Genomic DNA, 18,848 nt, shown 5'->3' on the forward strand with positions numbered 1-18,848 from the left:
TGTCTTGTCTTGTAACTCTCTTAGGGCAAAGTGTCAGAATAAAGATCAATCATGTCCCGAGTGGCCAACTAGAAACCAACTGAGAAATATCAACAGTAATTGGCTAGAAAAGACGGAAGGAAAAGGCAAAAAATATAATTTTCTTTACTTCATTTAATTGTTAAATCTCAGCCATAAAATTGAATATCAATGTACTATTTAAAAACTACTTGGATGTGTACTTGAAGTGCCGTAACCTACAAGGCTACGGATCAAGAGCTGGAAAGTGGGATTAGGCTGGATAGTTCTTTGTCAGCCAGCGCAGACACGATGGGCTGAATGGCCTCCGTCCGTGCTGTAAACCTCTCTGATTCTGTGATTCAATGTTTTCATTGCGCAATAGTAATAGCCAATAAACAGAGGAACAGTAGGCCATTCATCCCATCGAACCTGTTCCGCCATTCATTAGATCTGGGCTGGTCTGTATCTTAACTCCACCTACCTGCCTTGGTTCCGTAACCCTTAATACTCTTGTCTAACAAAACTCTTTAGGCTGGATTTTCTGGTCCTTTGCGCTCTGGCTTGAGCTAACTTTCTCGCCCCGCCGCCATTATCGCCCCGAAAACAGCAAAGCCTAAAATCCAGCCCTTTCAATCACCGTTTTGACATTTTCAATTGACCCCTGGCCTCGACAGCATTTTGGAGGCGAGTTCCAGATTCCCACTGTCCTGTGTGAAGAAGTGCTTTCTCACATTACTCCATGAACGGCCTGGCTGTAATTTTAAGGTGATGCCCCTTGTTCTGGACTCCCCCAGCAGAGGAAATAATTTCTCTCTATCTACCCCACCAACTCCTTTTAATCATCTTGAACACCTCAATTAGATCACCCCTTAATCTTCTATACTGGAGGGAATAAAGATCTAATGGTCAGAAGGTCAGAGGTGAAGAATCCATCCCAAGAGTAGTCACTAGCTCTTTGGGTTTGAGTAGGTCACAAGAGCGATGGGATGCAGACACTGATATCAGACTTGGATATCACAGTCCAAATTTATGGATTGGATCAGCTCCAACAGCTGATGGTACTTGAGGAAGCGATGTGACACTAATCCCTCTAAGAGGCTAAAGAAAAAAAGCCTGCAGTATAACCAAGCAATTACATCAAATGAGATTGCATAAACGTTTGGAAATCTGAATAATGTCACGCGTTCAGCCCAGAATGTCCCAGGAAGGATGCAATTAGGACCCAGGCCTGTGGAGGTTGTGCACCATTGGATCACGGGCTCATTTGCTACAACGCAGCAGTGTCAATATTCACTCTGGGAAAAGAATCATGTGTGACCCTGTGACTGACACCTGGATGGCACCATGCTTTGGGACCAACACCTTCAGTGTCGCTGCTTCACTTAAACTGCGATGAAATTAACAGAAAAATTGATCCATCAGTTTAAATAAGAGATGCAGCAGTTCCAATGTGACGGAAGTAGGTTATATAACTAAGGTAGACTTCAATGCATGGCAATTTAATATCTCTGGAATCCTATAACAAGAGATAATTGTCTCTGACAAGGCAACCTGTCATTGGAATGGCATTAATGAGTTGGGTAGCTCTACCCAAATTTAGATGATCTTAGACCAGATGTCTGTGAAAAGATACTTTGCACAGTTGAAGTGTTTCCATGGAGAACGCTAATTATACAATACACATACAAACCCAATAGTTGTATCTGTGGAATCCTGATATGATTTTGGGAAACAAATGATGAATCTCAAAATGATTGATTTGTGTCCGATATTGTGCACTGATAGCCAGTTGCTGTTAAAGGAGTGACACATTATTGGGTAATATTATGTATTCACTGTTCAAGAATTCACAAGGAAATATTCAAAATGTCCTGTTGTAAAAATTTTCATTTGCTATAACTATAATCTGTTTCACTTGGTCACTGTTCCCCTCCCTTTTGAAAAACAGCAGCGGAGTTAACATAAGAACATAAGAATTCGGAGCAGGAGTAGGCCATTTGGCCCTTCGAGCCTGCACCACCATTCAATAAGATCATGGCTGCTCTTCGACCTCAACTCCACTTTCCCACCCGCTCCCCATATCCCTTGATTCCCCGAGAGTCCAAAAATCTATCCACCTCTGTCGTGAATATACTTAACAACTGAGCCTCCACAGCCCTCTGGGGCAGAGAATTCCAAAGATTCACAACCCTCTGAGTAAAGAAATTTCTTTGCATCTCAGTCTTAAATGGCCGACCCCTTATCCTGAGACTGTGCCCCCTAGTTCTAGACTTTCCAGCCAGAGGTAAACATCCTCTCAACATCTACCCTGTCAATCCTCCTCAGAATCTTGCATGTTTCAATGAGATCACCTCTCATTCTTCTAAACTCCAGAGAATATAGACCCATTCTACTCAATCTCTCCTCATAGGACAACCGTCTCATCTCTGGAATCAATCAGGTCAACCTTTTCTCACCAGTTTCTGGGCAATTTTTATCCCTCAGTCAACTTTACTAAAATCTCTCTCTCTCCTCTCTCTCTCTCTCTCTCTCTCTCTTTCTCTCTTTTTTTTTTTCTCTTTCTTTGCCAGTGTCCGTCACAGCATCCAGTGCCCACTGCCAGTGAAAGCACTATTGCACAAATGGCAGGTTGCCTCTGCTGTTTGTAAGTCCCAGACACGAGTATGGAGAATATGTCCGATGTCACTAAGTCAACTGCGGCTTATTATTCCAGCAGAGTGACATGATAGATTTTTTTTTCTTTTCCTTTCATGGAATTAGAGAAATCGATCTTGGCCAATTATGATATTGAATCTGAGCAATGTCACAGACCTTGCAAGCTACATTTTAGCTGTTAAGCTGTCTTTCAAGGGCACTGGACCTTGCTTTGAAATTAAGCTCCATTGTTGATAGAGTGGGTGAAAGGTCTCCGCCCTTGCCTCAGCTCGATCGCTGCTGAAGCCCTCATCCATGCCTTTGTTACCTCTAGACTTGACTATTCCAACACACTCCTGGCTGGCCTCTCACATTCTACCCTACGTAAACTAGAGGTGATCCAAAACTCGGCTGCCCCTGTCCTAACTCTCTCCAAGTCCCGCTCACCCATCGCCCCCTGTGCTCGCTGACCTACATTGGTTTCCGGTTAAGCAATGTCTCAATTTCAAAATTCTCACCCTTGTTTTCAAATCTCTCCATGGCTTCGCCCCTCCCTATCTCTGTAATCTCCTCCAGCCCCCCAACCCCCCCCCCCCCCCCCGGGGATGTCTGCACTCCTCTAATTCTGCCCTCTTGAGCATCCCTGATTATAATCGCTCAACCATTGGTGGCCGTGCCTTGTGTTGCCTAGGCCCCAAGCTCTGGAACTCCCTGCCTAAACCTGCTCAACCCTCTTTCCTCCTTCAAGACGCTCCTTAAAACCTACCTCTTGGACCAAGCTATTGGTCACCTGCGCTAATTTTTACTTATGTGGCTCGGTGTCAAATTTTTAATCCCATGATACTCCTGTGAAACACCTTGGGATGTTTCACTACGTTAAAGGCACTATATAAATACAAGTTGTTGTTGTTTTAATTCAGAGATCACTATTTAATTGCACTAGTTACCAAATGGCCTTTGCTATAATTATAACAATTAAATGCTGCAACCATATCAGAGACCAGGGAAACTGTCCCAATTATGAAGGCAGTTATTGGAGAGTAAGAGATGGCTGGATTGAGTCGCAAGGTACTAACTCAACCAAAGCAGTTTCCGATAGTGTTATTTCTTTTTTCTGCTGTTGAGGTTAAATTTGTGTTTATTCTTTAATGTGTTACCTGGTACTGCACAAGGCACAGTGATGGTGGCGGTGTAAGCAGAAAGAGATAGAAATGTGGGTGAGAAGAGCTAAAGGCACACAGTGTCAGCTTTCTGGTCCTGGAGACCTGCCTGTTCATTTTCTTTGCCCTGAATTACGAGGCAAGTGAATTACAGTTTAAAGTCATGACCTGACCTCTGCAAACCTGTCCTCTCCTGCTGGCAGTGTCCGCCCCAACGTTGCCTTTTTTGTTGTTTCCCCACAGTGTTTAACGTTGAAAATGCTGAGTCTGCTTTTGCTGCCACGGCCCTTTCTCCGTCTCCCCGGTGCTCTCTGATCCACTCGGCGGGAACTTTGTGCCGTACATTTTTCGCTCAACATTTCACATTTGTCGGTATTACGTTTAGTTTGCCACTGGCCTGCTAAATTAATCGAAGTCCCGCTGGCAAATCTTGAACTGCATTCCCTGCATTACTAAAAATCAGCGTTTGTAGGCTGTCGGCTGGCCATTGGCCAGAAACTTAACTGGACCAGTCATATTTAAGGTCATTGGCAAATGAACCAGAGGCGACATGAGAGGAGTTGTTGTGATCGGGAACGCGCTGCTTGAAAGGGCAGTGGAAGCATATTCAATAGTAACTTTCAAAGGGAGTTAGATAAATACTTGAGGGAACATTTTCAGGTGCTGTGGGGAAAGGGCGGGGGAGTGGGGCGAATTGGATCGCTCTGTCAAAGAGCCAGCACAGGCACGATGGGCCGAATGGTCTCCTTCTGTGCTACATTATTCTATGATTCTGTGAAAAGTGCACAACTAATAAAGAACTTAACCATCAAACAACAAAGGAATCTTGTATAATACCAATGTTACTTGTGTCCACTATACGCACCAGTCCCTCTGTTACTCGTTGCATCTGGTATTCGCAATCAATGGCCCATCGCAAGTGCTAACCAAGTTTAACTCTGCTTCGCCTGGACTGGCCGCTGTTTTTAAATTGGATTTATTGAACATTGAACACATTTACAACATGTGATCATTCTCTTGTACCATACAATCGTTTCCTTTACCAGTTTTTAGTTACAGAAATTAATCACTAAAAACATTATCAGCATTGTTCTACTGTGCAGTCATTCCTTTACCATTTATTAGCTTCAGAAATTGAAATTCAATTTGTCTCCCATGACGTATATTAATCTATTGAATTTCAAAAACTGGTCAAAAAGAATCGTGTGTTTTCAGAGTACCGTGTAAGTTGGCCGGCTTGATGTGTGCGATTTTGCAATATCAAGTTATGTGAATAATTATCTCTGCTCTGCTTTGTCCTGTCCCTAGCAGCAAGGGAAAGGCAGACAATCCTGTTACAGGTCACATTTAAAGATAAGTGGCCCCATCTGGACAAATATTGTTTCAGCTGTTTTAAAGGTTCAAAATGGATTTACAGTCTTTGTCAGTCTGTACCCCGACTTTGTGGGCCGAGAGGGGGAGTGGGGAGGGCGGGGGAAGGGGAGTGAATGCCAGGTAAGGTATGAAGTGGAAGGGAACCCATTGGAGTTAAGTGGGCCAGGGGCAGTGGTGCATCTGTTTGTCTGATGCACGGGAAAGTGGAGTTACTGTCTGAAATAGGTTGGGAATTATGTATGCAACCCTATGTAACCAGCATCATACCGCCACCAGAGGGCGTACCTGTTGGAGTCCCAAGGGATCCCAGCATTCTTTGGGAGCACAGTATATAAGCAGGTCACCCATGCTGTACCAACACTCGAGTTAGAATTAAAGGAATTAAGGTCACACTTACGTCTGCAGTACTCATATTCAGAATAAAGTAATGTAACTAACAGGTGTCCTGTTTGGTACTTCAGAGAAACCCTTTCCAGAGATCAGCAGTGCATCGTGCTTTCAGTAGATGATAGCTCGGCTCGCGGGTGTGCATGATACACGGGTACCCACCTCCACCACCAGCACAGCCTCACACAGTTGGATTAATATGTCATTGTTTTTATTTTTCAATCTTTCCTCTCCTTTTCACCTTGTTGGGATCTCTTTTCCCTTCAGATTGAACCTCTGATAGTGGCGATGCAGGATCCAAATACCGGAATTAAAACGCAAACACAGAGGCTGATGATCACCACCATCCCGCACGCTATAACCGGTAAGAAAGTTGATATTCCTTCCTTCTACCACCGACCGGGCAGGGAGAGCTGATTTTCTATCTGCCGTCATGTTAGTGGTTGTTCTAGAATTTGTTTCTTCAAATTGGTTTTAGAAATCTTACTAACAATCCTCTGCAACACTATTACATCAGTTCCCAGGCTTACTACTGGTGGTACAGGTTACTGGCACATCCATTGCTAAACCATTATACATGTACCAAACTTAAAGGTCTGTCTCTTTAAATGAGAGAACTTTTATTTATATAGTGCTTTACAGCCTCATCATGTCTCAAAGCGCTTCACAGCCAATGAAGTACTTTGAAATGTAGTCATTGCTGTAATGTAGGAAACGCGGCAGCCAATTTGCGCACAGCAAGGTTTCACAAACAGCAATGATATACATGACTAACTAAACTGATTCAGTAGTGTTGGTTGAGGGATGCTCATTGCCCAGTATGCCGGGAGAACTCCACCTCTCTTCTTTGAACTTTTACAGTCAACTGAGAGGGTAGAAGGAGTCATTTTTTAACATTTTACCTGAAAGTCAGCTTTCATTGACCAATGCACGGGGTCCTAAATCCTCAACATATTTTGGGTCAAAAAAATGGCAGCACTCTACAGGCATCAGCCCCTTTACTGCTCCTGGTACACGGCGTTCTGGCCTTCTCCCCAAGCTAAGAACATAAGAAATAGGAACAGGAGTAGGCCATACAGCTCCTTGAGCCTGCTCCACCATTCAATAAGATCATGGCTGATCCGATCATGGACTCAGCTCCACTTCCCCGCCCACTCCCCATAACCCCTTATCCCCTTATCGTTTAAGAAACTGTCTATTTCTGTCTTAAATTTATTCAATGTCCCAGCTTCCACAGCTCTCTGGGACAGTGAATTCCACAGATTTACAACCCTCTGACAGAAGAAATTTCTCATCCCAGTTTTAAATGGGCGGCCCCTTATTCTAAGATCATGCCCTCTACTTCTAGTCTCCCCCATCAGTGGAAACATCCTCTCTGCATCCACCTTGTCAAGCCCCTCATAATCTTATACGTTTCGATAAGATCACCTCTCATTCTTCCGAATTCCAATGAGTAGAGGCCCAACTTACTCAACCTTTCCTCATAAGCCAACCCACTCATCCCCGGAATCAACCTAGTGAACCTTCTCTGAACTGCCTCCAAAGCAAGTATATCCTTTCGTAAATATGGAAACCAAAACTGCACGCAGTATTGCATCTCCTTTGCAATAAAGGCCAAGATACCATTGGCCTTCCTGATCATGCTGAACCTGCATACTATCCTTTTGTGTTTCATGCACAAGTACCCCCAGGTCCTGCTGTACTGCGGCACTTTGCAATCTTTCTCCATTTAAATAATAACTTGCTCTTTGATTTTTTTCTGCCAAAGTGCATAACCTCTCACTTTCCAACATTATACTACATCTGCCAAATTTTTGCCCACTCACCTAGCCTATGTCCTTTTGCAGATTTTTTGTCCTCCTCACACACTGCTTTTCCTCCCATCTTTGTGGCTTGACCAGAGCTCTCTGTTTGCACCATGAGCGCCCATAACATATTTCGTGGAACAGATCTCACTGTGAGGTTTTGCTCATTTGGACACAGACACAGCCAGTACCCAATGAACAACCCCTGTTCCACTATACCTGTATTGTGGCCTCACCCCTCACTGAATCCATTCATGTAAAGAAAAGGGGCTAATGGCATTCATCACATCCAAAAGATGGCACCTCTGACAGTGCAGCACTCCCTCAGCGCTGCACTGGAGCATCAGCCTAGATTTTTGTGCTAAAGTCTCTGGAGTGGGACTCGAACCCACGACCTTCTGACTCAGAGGCGAGTGTGCTGCCCACTGAGCCACGGCTGAAGGGAGAACTTAGAAGAAATGTTTTTTTGACAGAGGGCTGTTAAGACCTGGAATGCCCGACCAGGAACTGTGGAGAAAGCAGGATACATAATGGATTTTAAAAGCGAAGTGGATACATATTTGAAAAAGTAAAATTTAAGAGTTTGGGGAAAGGGCAGGGAATCGGGACTTCGGAGAGCCAGCATGGGGACAATGGGAAGGTAAACCTCCTGTGCTGTAAGATTCTATATCAACATCACTGCTCACTCTGCGAATTGAAAATGCTGGAAATACACAAATAGGTATAAAAATAATTTGGCTGGATTTTCATGAGACCTAGCCCCCATCTATAATGCAAAGCTGTATTTTTGTTATTCAGGTGCTTGGCTCACTGGTTCTGTATTTTCTACCATTTTGGATTCACATTTCTGACGTTCAGTGTCTCATTTCATTTCTGCACGAGTGGCACATCTCTCCTGATGATGTTCTCGGGTGAAGCCTCCTCCACCAGCTTTCATTTGCATGATTTGAATTGAAGTGCGATGGGACAGTTACTGTTCGAGCCACAGAGACATCGGGGGTGTTGTTGTTAATGGGGGAGTGACACATCCTGAATATACACAGCCGGTGTGAGCAGCGCGGCATTGCTGTGAAGTCCAGTCCGATTTGCATTTTTAATTTATTTCTCGCGAGTGAAGAACTGTTTGTTGTGTAGCCGCCCATAGTATTCCACGCAGCCAAGTACCACTTGTGCTTTCTACTTCGGAGATAAAATGAAAGAGTAATGTCACTGATTCATCCTTTCATCAGCTCAGTCTGTTGCTAGGTTACCCGGTATAACAGTAAGAGGATTACATCACCCAAACGCTGACACCCACATGCGACTGCCGATCTTACTGATTTTGAATTTATTTGTGATTTTAGGAGATAGACAGGGTCAGCAACAACAACTTGTATTTATATAGCGCCTTTAACGCAGTGAAACATCTCAAGGCGCTTCACAGGAGTGTTTTGAGATAAAAATTTGGCACCGAGCTGCATAAGTAGAAATTAGGGCAGGTGACCAAAAGCTTGGTCAAAGAGGTAGGTTTTAAGGTGCGTCTTGAAGGAGGAAAGAGAGGCGGAGAGGTTTAGGCAGGGAGTTCCAGAGCTTGAGTTCGAGGCAACACAAGGCACGGCCACCGATGGTTGAGCGATAACAATTAGGGATGCTCAAGAGGGCAGAATTAGAGGAGCGCAGACATCTCGGGGGTGGGGCGGTTGTGGGGCTGGAGGAGATTACAGAGATAGGGAGGGGCGAGGCCATGGAGGGATTTGAAAATAAGGATGAGAATTTTGAAATCGAGACATTGCTTAACCGGAAGCCAATGTAGGTCAGCGAGCATAGGGGGTGTTGGGTGAGCGGGACTTGGTGCGAGTTAGGACACGAGCAGGCGAGTTTTGGATCACCTCTAGTTTACATAGGGTAGAATGTGGGAGGCCAACCAGGAGTGCGTTGGAATAGTCAAGTCTGGAGGCAACAAAGACATGGATGAGGGTTTCAGCAGCAGATGAGCTGAGGCAAGGTTGGAAATAGGCGGTCTTAGTTATGCTGTGGATATGTGGTTGAAAGCTCAGTTTCGGGGTTAAATATGACACCCAGGTTGCGAACAGTCTGGTTCAGCCTTGGACAGGAGTTGGGGAGAGAGATGGAGTCAGTGGCTCGGGAATGGAGCTTTTGGCGGGGACTAAAAACAATGGCTTCGGTCTTCCCAATATTCAATTGGAGAAACTTTCTGCTCATCCAGAACTGGATATCGGACAAGCAGTCTGAGAATTTAGAGACCGTGGAGGGGTCGAGAGAAGTGGTAGTGAGGTAGAGCTGGGTATCATCAGCGTACATGTCAGAGCAACAACGTTCTCCAACTGTAGCCCTGCTCTCCTGAAGGGAGGTACTCCGTGCTCTGGCTCCTCTAGCCATCTGTGTGTGAGCTTAGAATGTAACCTCCTCCAGCCCTCCGAGATCGCTGTGCTCCTCCAAATCTGGCCCCTCGTGCACCCCCCATTTCCTTCATCATCATCATCATCATAGGCAGTCCCTTGGAATCGATGAAGACTTGCTTCCACTCCTGAAGTGAGTTCTTTGGTGGCTGAACAGTCCAATACAAGAGCCACAGACTCTGTCACAGGTGGGACAGATAGTCGTTGAGGGAAGGGGTGGGTGGGACTGGTTTGCCGCACGCTCTTTCCGCTGCCTGCGCTTGATGTCTGCATGCTCTCGGCGATGAGACTCGAGGTGCTCAGCGCCCTCCCGGATGCACTTCCTCCACTTAGGGTGTTCTTTGGCCAGGGATTCCCAGGTGTCAGTGGGGATGTTGCACTTTATCAGGGAGTCTTTGAGGGTGTCCTTGTAGTGTTTCCGCTGCCCACCTTTGGCTCGTTTGCCGCGAAGGAGCTCCGAGTAGAGCATTTCCTTCACTCCAACGTTGGCAGCTGTTGAGGTCCTAAACTCTGCAATTCCCTCCCTAAACCACTCCGTTTCTTCGTCTCTCTCTCTCCTCCTTTTAAATCACTCCTTAAAACCCATCTCTTTCACCAAGCCTTTGGTCACCTCTCCTAATAACTCTTTAATAAAAACAGGAAATGCTGAAGACACTCAGCGGGTCAGGCAGCATCAAGAAGAAACAGAGTTAACATTTCAGGTACGGTGAGCTTTCATCAGAACTAGAGGAAGTTAGAGACTTAACTGTTTTTAAGCAAGTACAGAGGCAGGAAAAACGTGGGTGGAAAGATCAAAAGGGAAGGTCTGTGATCGGGTGGGAGGCGGAGAGATTAAATGACAAAAGGGACGATGGTGCGAGGAGAAAGGAGACGGTAATGGGACAAGATGGTCTAGAGGAGGTGTGAAAGGAAACAGCACAACCATTACCAGCTCCTGCTGCCTGAGAATGGGAGCAAAGGTTATGGTCTGAAATTGTTAAACTCGATGTTGAGTCCAGAAGGCTGTAAAGTTTCGAATTGAAAGATGAGGTGCTGTTCCTCGAGCTTGCGATGAGCTTCATTGGAACAGTGTAGGAGGCCGAGGAGAGAGTGGGACGGAGAATTCAGATCAGGGTCACTTTAATGGACATTTGAAGTTAGTTGACTTTCCTAATTAGCAGTGCGGAAGATTAACGAGTAATAATTACATTTGCTGTTAAAGTGATTAGATGGTGTGTAGAAATATTTAAATTTACAATGGCTTTTTAGCCTGAATTGCCTTGAGGATAAATTTGATTACATGGTTTATAATTAAGAGTCGGCTTCTGCCAACATTTCCTCCTTAACTTCTGTTTGTCTGCATTTCTGTTTTTGGATTCATTAAGGCTCACATGGAGGTGCTCACTCACTGAAGGATTGATTTTAAAGCCTTTTTTGATATAATGCACTAAAGCTTTTATGTCGAGTAGATCCTAGCCCGGAGGAATAGGTTTTATATTCTGACAACTAATGAGTTTTAAAATTCAGGATCTACACCTCCAATTTTATTGCCAAAATGTAACTACTTCTGTCTGTTGTGAGTGTTCCACAGAGTTAGTTTTCAAGCTGAGGAAAGAAAGAAAGACTTGCATGTGCGCGTACGCGTCTGCACTGTCAGAGGTGCCGTCTTTCGGATGAGACGTTAAACCGAGGCCCTATCTGTTCTCTCAGGTGGACATAAAAGATCCCGTGGCACTATTTCAAACAAGAGCAGGGGAGTTATCCCCGGTGTCCTGGGCAATATTTATCCTACAATCAACATAACAAAAACAGATTATCTGGTCATTATTACATTGCTGTTTGTGGGAGCTTGCTGTGCACAAATTGGCTGCCGCGTTTCCTATATTACAGCAGTGACTACACTCCAAAAGTACTTAATTGGCTGTTAAGTGCTTTGGGATGTCTGGTAGCCCACTCCATTGGTAGGAACTACAGGGCAAATTTACAAACGGTAACACCATTAATTTACAAAAGGTAACATATTACAAGAGAGAGACCATCAGCCCTGTCGGAGCTCTCCTGGCCTGGTAGATGGTGCAACAATCCTCACCACCCGCCCCAAATTTGGCAATAAACCGATGGCACGGGTCCCTTGGGGAAATAGCCATGTTGGTAGAAAGTCAATGTCTTCAGGAAAGTCAAAGTTGACAAGTGCCCACTCGGAGCTGAGATGTGGCTGCGCAACTCGCATCATGTACGAAAGCCAGCAATTTGGATTTGAAGCTAATCCAACTGCCATGGTCCATTGACCTACTGCTCCCTGCGTTGGACCTTATCACAATACTGCTTGTTCTCTCTGCAGGGCACGACACGTTGGAGTGGCTGATTCAGCACCTGCAAATTACAGAAGAAGGTAAGAGTATTGGCATTAATTTATTGGTTACAGTAGCATAGTGGTTATGTTACTGGGCTAGTAATCCAGAGCCTTGTCCAATGATCCAGAGACATGCGTTCAATCCCACCATGGCAGCCGGAGAAAGTAACTTCCAATTAATTAAATACATCTGTAATAAGTAGCAGTGACCGTGAAACTAATGGATTGTTGTAATGTTGTTCACTAATGTCCTTTAGGGAAGGAAATCTGACCTCCTTACCTGGTCTGGCCTATATGTGACTCCTGGCCCACAGCGATGCGTTGATATATATAAAATATGTGTGTGTGTGTACATATAATATATATATATATTATAATGTATGCCTAGAGTGTCTCTTTTATTACATTTAATATTTGTTGCTCTAATATCTTCACACTAGCTGACCGTTGTGTTTCACTGAATTGTATTTTTAGAAGGCGATCTCTTGGGAAATTTGATTGTGAAGCTCGGCTACATCTACCCCTTACAAGAGCCCAAGAACTTAATCCTGCGGCTGGACAGCAGTCTCTACAGATTCCAGGTAAGCAGTCGCCTCATCGCTAATCGAAAATGTCCGCACCCGGTTTGTGGAGAAGCGACGGAGTTTGTTCCTGAATCGGGACTCGGTCCTGGGCTGCCTTCACACCACAACTGCAGCACCGGTACGACGCACAATTGCCTCACACACACAAACTATTGCACAGGCAGCGGGGGCAGTAACCAGAGGACGCAGATTTAAGAAAGTTGGTAGAAGAACCAGAGGAGGAGATGAGGAGACCTTTTTTACGCAGTGAGTTGTGATCTGGAATGCGCTGCCTGAAAGGGCGGCGGATGCAGATTCAGCAGTAACTTTGGAAAGGGTATTGGACATATAGTTGAAAAGGAGCAACTTGCAGGGCAATGGGGAAAGAGTGGGATTAATTGAATTGCTCTTTCAAAGAGCTGGCTCAGGCACGATGGGCCGAATGGCCTCCTTGTGTGCTGTAAGATTCTATGCTACAGTCAAACGGAGAGATTTTCCTCGACCTTCGAGTTTTGGTCCCGTGCTGGCAGGCCCTGATTCTCCCATGATGCGGCCTACGTGCCGTTCAGAATGCTGCTCTCCGCTATCATGGGTACCACTGGGCCTGTTGGGTGCCGATTTAATGGGATCCAGGGGTAGCAAGAGAATGTCCACAGAACATACCCCAAAGCTGTTGCCGGTGGATAGAATCTCACAGGCGAAGGAGGCCATTCAGCCCGTCGTGCCTGTGCCGGCTCTGTGGAAAAAGTTGTCCAATTTAGTCCCACTGCCCCGCTCTTTCCCTCTTCAAATACTTGTCCAGCTGCCCTTCGAATGTTCCTATGGCACCTGCTTCCACCACCCTTTCAGGCCATGCGTTCCAGATTGTAATAACCCGCTGTGAAAACGTTTCTCTTCATGTCCCCCCTCTTTTGCCAATTATTTTAAATTTGGTTACCGACCAACTTGCCAGAGGAAATGGTTTCTCCCAACTCGCTCTATTTTCTTCTCCCAGAGGGTTGTGAATCTGTGGAATTCTCTGCCCAAGGAAGCAGTTGAGGCTAGCTCATTGAATGTATTCAAGTCACGGATAGATAGATTTTTAACCAATAAGGGAATTAAGGGTTACGGGGAGCGGGCGGGTAAGTGGAGCTGAGTCCACGGCCAGATCAGCCCTGATCTTGTTGAATGGCGGAGCAGGCTCGAGGGGCTAGATGGCCTACTCCTGTTCCTAATTCTTATGTTCTTATGTTCTATCAAAACCCCTCATTATTCTGAACCCCTACTAAATCTCCCCTTAACCTTCTCTGCTCTAAGGAGAACAATCCCAGCTGCTCCAGACTCTCCACATCACTGAACTCCCTCATCCCTGGTGTCATCCTGGTAAACTTCCTCTGTATCCTCTCCAGGGCCTTGACATCATTCCTAAAGTATGGTGCCCAGAATTGAACTACTTCAGCTGGAGCCTAAGCAGTGATTTGTAAAGGTTTAGCATGACCTTTTGTATTCATTGCCCCTAGTCACAAAGCAAAGTATCTTGTACACTTTCTTAACCCCCCCTCATCAATTTGCCCTGCCACCTACAAGTATTTGTGAATATGCACCCCCAGGTCCCTCTACTCTCCCCCTCCCCCCCCCCCCACCCCACTGTGTTTCATTCCCAAACTCTGGTGCCTCTGACCATAGAAGGGGCAAGATTGCTTGTGTCAACATAGATCTGGTTTGTGGTTTTCTGGTTAAGTCGGATTAAATTGGATAGTTAGCCCCAGACTGTCTGGAAGGGGAGTCAACGTCCACTCTCCTGCGTATTTCAGCTGGTTAGCAATCCGGATCAGGGATCCCAGGCTGATTTTTATTTCCCTCTCCAATGGGAACCGTTGTCGCTCCCCGACCGTCACCCGACTGGGAGCAGTGCCTCCGTACAGACCGAGAATCAATCCCCGGGATCCTTCCTATTCTGTACAGCTCGACCTCGCCCTGGGTGGGGCATGAAGCCACTGTGTGTGGGAGCTGTGACCGTGTCTGCCTTGTTGGCTCAGGATCGAAGCCCCGCGGAGTCACCCTGGATAAATATTCATTCGTAAATAATCAAGGGGGGGTCGGCAAATGTCCTGACTTTATCCAGTCAACGATTTATTGTTTTGGGATACGTTCAAGCAACTTAACAACCACTTGCATTTATATAGTGCCTTTAACATAGTAAAAGGTCCCAAGGTGCTTCATAGTAAAATTTGACACCGAGCTACATAAGGAGATATTAGGACAGGTGACCAAAAGCTCGGTCAAAGAGGTAGGTTTTAAGGAGCGTCTTTAAGAAGGAGAGAGAACATAAGGACATAAGAAATAGTAGCAGGAGTAGGCCATTCAGCCCCTCGAGCCTGCTCCGCCACTCAATAAGATCGTGGCTGATCCGATCATGGACTCGGCTCCACTTCTCTGCCCGCTCCCCATAACCCTTGACTCCCTTATCGCTCACAAATCTGTCCCTATCCGCCTTAAATATATTCAGTGACCCAGCCTCCACCGCTCTCTGGGGCAGAGAATTCCACAGATTCACAACCCTCAGAGGAAGTTTCTCTGCATCTCAGTTTTAAATTGGCGGCCCCTTATTCTGAGACTATGTCCCCTAGTTTTAGTTTCCCCTATGAGTGGAAATATCCTCTCTCAATCCACCTTATCGAGCCCCCTCATTATCTTATATGTTTCAGTAAGATCACCTCTCATTCTTCTGGACAATGAATATAGGCTCAACCTAGAGAGGCGGAGAGGTTAGGGAGGGAATTCCAGAGTTTAGGCAGTTGAAGGCATGGCCGCCAATGCTGGAGCGAAGGAAATCTGGGGATGCTCAAGAGGGCACAATATCTCGGGGTGGGGGTTGTGGGGCTGGAGGAGATTAGAATTAGGGAGGGACAAGGCCAAGGAGGGATTTGAAAACAAGGAGGAGTGTTTTTAAATCGAGGCGTTGCTTAACTGGGAGCCAATGTAGGTCAGCGAGCACAGAGGGTGATGGGTGAGCAGGACTTGGTGTGAGTTAGGACACTGGGTCAGTGAGCACAGTGGGTGATGGGTGAGCAGGACTTGGTGTGAGTTAGGACACTGGGTCAGTGAGCACAGAGGGTGATGGGTGAGCAGGACTTGGTGTGAGTTAGGACACTGGGTCAGTGAGCACAGAGGGTGATGGGTGAGCAGGACTTGGTGTGAGTTAGGACACTGGGTCAGTGAGCACAGAGGGTCATGGGTGAGCAGGACTTGGTGTGAGTTAGGACACTGGGTCAGTGAGCACAGGGGGTGATGGGTGAGCAGGACTTGGTGTGAGTTAGGACACTGGGTCAGTGAGCACAGAGGGTGATGGGTGAGCAGGACTTGGTGTGAGTTAGGACACTGGGTCAGTGAGCACAGAGGGTGATGGGTGAGCAGGACTTGGTGTGAGTTAGGACACTGGGTCAGCGAGCACAGGGGGTGATGGGTGAGCAGGACTTGGTGCGAGTTAGGACACTGGGTCAGCGAGCACAGGGGGTGATGGGTGAGCATGACTTGGTGCGAGTTAGGACACAGGGGGTGATGGGTGAGCGGGACTTGGTGCGAGTTAGGGCACAGGGGGTGATGGATGAGCAGGACTTGGTGCGAGTTAGGACACGGGCAGCCGAGTTTTGGATCTGCTCTAGTTTACATGCAAACAATGACAGTCTATTTGAGGGTGCATTTCTTGTGTATCGAGGTGCTTTGTTATTTACAATTTGCCCCCGCCTCCTAATTGTATGCATTTTCACCGATCTAAATTTATTTATTTTATATATCTTTATATCCTATGCAGACTCCGTACTTTTGGGCCACCCAGGAGTGGCCAGCAGACGACACAGACTATGGTAAGTATCTCAATCAAGGATTTGAGTCTGATCTTCCCCTTCCCACTCGTATCAACTCAAACAACCAACAACAAAGTCAATCAAATAATGCTAACACTAGAAAGGAAGAAAGAATTTGCATTGATATGGTGCCCCGGGATGTCCCAAAGAGCTTTACAGTCGTCATCAACAACAACAACAACAACTTTTATTTATATAGCATCTTTAATGTAGTAAAACGGAGCACCATCAAACAGTTTGACACCGAGTCACATAAGGAGATAATAGGATAGAAAAGAGGTGGATTTTAAAGAGTGTCTTAAAGAAGGAAAGAAACATCGAGAGTCGGAGAGGTTTAGGCAGGGAGTTCCAGAGCTTGGGGCCCAGGCAGCTAAAGGCACGGCCACCAATGGTTGAGCGATTATAATCAGGGATGCTCAACTGGGCAGAATTAGAGGAGCGCAGACATCTCGGCGGGAGGGGGGTTGGAGGAGTTTAGAGAGATAGGGAGGGGCGAGGCCATGGAAGGATTTGAAAACAAAGATGAGAATTTTAAAATGAGGCCAATTAGGTACTTTTGAAGAATAGTCACTGTTGTAATGTAGAAACACTTGTCTACTTTATTTTCCTTTCTGTTATGAAACTGTTAATTGATGAATATATTTTTTGTTTAACAGCAATTTATTTGGCAAAGAAAAATATCCACAAAAAGGGCGTATTGGAAGAGTACGAGAAGGTGAGACTCACCACATTTTACTTTGTAAGTCACAAGAGGTTAACGCTTGCGGCATGCTGTAAACAGGATTTTTTTACCCTGCAGCAATCGGCGATTATTTCTGAGCAAGTTAAAGTGAGATTCTGGAAGCCTGGATTACTCCTGCACGGCCCCACAGTTTCAGCCTTGGGCCTCAAACTCGTGACTATTTCCCAGCTGGGACCCAGTCCGCCACTTCCTGATCGACTTGGTCACCAGCCACGAAGTTCACTGGCCTCCTCCAGCATAGTCTCCCTTACTGCAGTGCACGCTCCACAGATCTCCCATTGTCCCCTCGGCAGAGACCCAACAGGATACCACGCTGGGACCCTGCCTCTGGTTCCGCACCACACAGGGGTGATGGGTGGGCGGGACTCGGTGCGAGTTAGGACGCAGCACTGCCGAAATGGCCTCCTTCTGCACTGTCGATTTCTATTCTACATTTAGCCGGGTCCTTTGGCACAGTCCGCCTCTTACAATCACAGAACGACACAGCACAGAAGGAGGCCATTCAGCCCATCGTGTCTGTGCCGGCTCATTGAAAGAGCGTCCCATTTGTTCCACTCCCCCCCCCCCCCCCCGCTCTTTCCCCACAGCCTGGCAAATATTGATCCAATTCCCTTTTGAAAGTTGAATCTGCTCCCACCGTCCTTTTAGGAAGTTTGTTCCCGATCACATAAACTTGCTGCATAAAAATAGTTTTCCTCATGTCGCCGTGAAACGGTTCATTGATTAATAACATTTTTGTTTAACTGCAATTTATTTGGGATAGAAAAATATTTCCTCATTGGTTCTTATTCCAATGACCTTAAATCTGTGACCTCTGGTTACTGCCCCTTCTGCCAGTGGAAACCGTTTCTCTTTATTTACTCCGTCAAAACCCTTCAAACACCTCGATCAAATCCTCTCTTAACCTTCTCTGCGCTGGATGAGCGCAGTTCCAACAACACTCAAGAAGCTCGACACCATCCAGGACAAAGCTGCCGCTTGATTGGCCCCCCATCCACCACCTTCTACATTCACTCCCTCCACCACCGGCGCCCCCTGGCTGCAGTGTGTACCATCTACACGATGCACTGCAGCAACTCACCAAGGCTTCTTCGACAACACCTCCCAAACCCGCGACCTCTACCACCTGGAAGGACAAGGGCAGCAGGCGCATGGGAACACCACCACCTCCACGTTCCCCTCCAAGTCACACACCATCCTGACTTGGAAATATATCGACTGTTCCTTGTTGAATGGCGGAGCAGGCTTGAGGGGCTAGATGGCCTGCTTCTGTTCCTAATCCTTATGTTCTTATGTTCTTATGTTCATCGTCACTGCGATAAAATCCTGGAACTCCCTCCCTAACAGCACTGTGGGAGTACCTTCACCACACGGACTGCAGCGGTTCAAGAAGGCGGCTCACCACCACCTTCTCAAGGGCAATTGGGGATGGGCAATAAATGCCGGCCTTGCCAGCGATGCCCACATCCCAGGAATGAATAAAAAAAGAAAACAACCCATAAAGGGCATTAATGAACCGGTTGGCTTTTTACAACAATCTAACAGCTTCATGGTCACTTTTACTGAGACCAGTTTTATTTCGAACTTAATTCAAATTCAGGGACTGT

General features: G+C 46.2%; 1 protein-coding gene across 1 annotated transcript in view; it reads left to right on the top strand.

Moving 5' to 3' along the window:
* rgs9b (regulator of G protein signaling 9b) overlaps window positions 1-18,848 on the top strand; it is a 104,533-nt gene that overhangs the window by 36,037 nt on the left and 49,648 nt on the right. Inside the window, exons 2-6 of the mRNA XM_070857855.1 lie at window positions 5,823-5,919; window positions 12,080-12,130; window positions 12,566-12,672; window positions 16,448-16,499; window positions 17,156-17,214. Of these exons, the coding sequence (XP_070713956.1) occupies window positions 5,823-5,919; window positions 12,080-12,130; window positions 12,566-12,672; window positions 16,448-16,499; window positions 17,156-17,214 (366 nt within the window). The remainder of the gene's footprint in view (window positions 1-5,822; window positions 5,920-12,079; window positions 12,131-12,565; window positions 12,673-16,447; window positions 16,500-17,155; window positions 17,215-18,848) is intronic.

The sequence above is a fragment of the Pristiophorus japonicus genome, chromosome 16 (genome assembly GCF_044704955.1).
Source record: "Pristiophorus japonicus isolate sPriJap1 chromosome 16, sPriJap1.hap1, whole genome shotgun sequence".
Classification (NCBI taxonomy): Eukaryota; Metazoa; Chordata; class Chondrichthyes; family Pristiophoridae; genus Pristiophorus; species Pristiophorus japonicus.